This window comes from Papilio polytes, unplaced genomic scaffold (genome assembly GCF_000836215.1).
Source record: "Papilio polytes unplaced genomic scaffold, Ppol_1.0 DF824091.1, whole genome shotgun sequence".
NCBI lineage: Eukaryota > Metazoa > Arthropoda > Insecta > Lepidoptera > Papilionidae > Papilio > Papilio polytes.
The window spans coordinates 74,385-76,038 of record NW_013525113.1 but is presented as its reverse complement, the minus strand read 5'-3'; the positions used below and the strand labels follow the sequence as shown (position 1 = coordinate 76,038).

Below are 1,654 nucleotides of genomic sequence, written 5' to 3'. Positions count from 1 at the left end.
GAAATAATAACCTCATCCTTCAGAATGGCGCCGGCGGCGAGCGGCGCGATGATGGAGATGCCATTGGCGAAGCAGTTGGTGATGCCCATCAGAGTGCCCGCGAAGTTCGGCGCCATGTCGATGTGCACGAGCTGCAGTTTGCAAAATGACAAACACGTTAAAATAAGAACCTTATGTAATAAGTAGCTTTCACCCGCGACTCCGTCCGAGTGGAATTAAAAAATAATTCTTCCAGACTATCCTCTACATCTACATATACCAAACTTCATCGAAATCCATTCAACCTTTTAGGCTACAAACTCTAACAAACATGCATCCATCTAAACTTTCGCATTTATAATATTAGGAATAATAAAAACATATTCTAAAGAAAAACAGTAACTATAAAACAAAAGTAACCCGCTCCTAAATTAAATTGATAAATCAGTTATGAAGGAAACATCATAGAATGGGGTTGTCTGTGTGAGACTGACCAGGAAGCCGGTGTAGTGTCCGGCGTTGAGGCCGACGACGACGGTGAGCAGCGCCACGGCCAGCGCCACGTCGCCCGCCGGCACGTACGACAGCGCCACCAGCGCCGCCGCCGGACCGAACAGACCTTGTTATGTCCACCAATTGTTAAAGTCGAGAATAACCATTTTATTAACAAAAACATACCTATAAAGATTTATTTTAAGTTTCATGACTTAGCAGCGAGGTTTAATCACTTTTTGACTTTCGATAACTCTAAAAACCGATCAAAAACTTTAGCGATGTTTGATGACGTCACAACGCTCCGGCAAACTCTGGACTTAGTAGCACGAAATTTGTTGTTATTTTATTTTATTCTTTTAGCTCAACGATCAGTTTACTTCTTTTTTTTTCTGATTATTTTATAACGAGTGAAAACGTTTAAAAAATAAAAATCTTCATGCATATTCCCTATAACGAAACATATGAATCAAGAAGAAAACCTGTGAGAGTGTGAATTTACCGATAGAGTTGGAAAGTTTTCTGCAAGCGGTGATGCTGAGCCACTTCTTCTTGAGGACGTAGTCTGACATGAAGCCCAGCGGGAAGCTGCACAGGTACATGGCCAGGTAGGGCAGCGCCGACATCAAACCGTTCTGGAAAATACATGTTATATTGTGAAAATACAAAACCCAGAAGTTTACCACCAACCACCAATAGCATATTTAAATTCTACATGTCACGAGTCAACAAGATTTATGATAAAAAATACTTACCGCCTTGATATCGACTCCGAGCACTTGACTCATGTAGGAGGGGATCTCCGTCATCAGGGTCCAGAAGCCCCAGTTCTGTCCGCAGTGCACCACGATTAGGGATATAAAAGATAACGACGTCCAGATTTTCATCCATGGAGTTTTCAGTTTCTGGAAAAAGAATACTCTTTGTAATAACTTTTTGTGAAATAAGGTGCATTTCGGTATAACTATTTACCTTCTGGCCACCAACATGTCCCAAAGAGGTCTGTATGTAGAGTCGCTCCTCGGCGCTGATCATCCTGGAGGTCTGCGGGGAGTCTGCGCCGAGGAACACGTAGAGCACGGTCCAGACCGCACCCAGCGTCCCGTTCACGTAGAAGATGGCCGGCCAGCCCCAGTACTCCGCCAGGAAGCCTGACGCCATCAGCTGCAGCGCCGTGCCGAAC

General features: G+C 44.2%; 1 protein-coding gene across 1 annotated transcript in view; it reads right to left on the bottom strand.

Moving 5' to 3' along the window:
* Positions 1-1,648, bottom strand: part of LOC106099966 (putative inorganic phosphate cotransporter) — a 2,205-nt gene extending 557 nt beyond the window's left edge. Inside the window, exons 1-5 of the mRNA XM_013278663.1 lie at positions 1,444-1,648; positions 1,227-1,376; positions 974-1,106; positions 474-598; positions 10-131 (exon numbers count right to left, since the gene is read on the bottom strand). Of these exons, the coding sequence (XP_013134117.1) occupies positions 10-131; positions 474-598; positions 974-1,106; positions 1,227-1,376; positions 1,444-1,632 (719 nt within the window). The 5' untranslated portion in view covers positions 1,633-1,648. The remainder of the gene's footprint in view (positions 1-9; positions 132-473; positions 599-973; positions 1,107-1,226; positions 1,377-1,443) is intronic.
* Between the last annotated feature and the right edge of the window lie 6 nt (positions 1,649-1,654).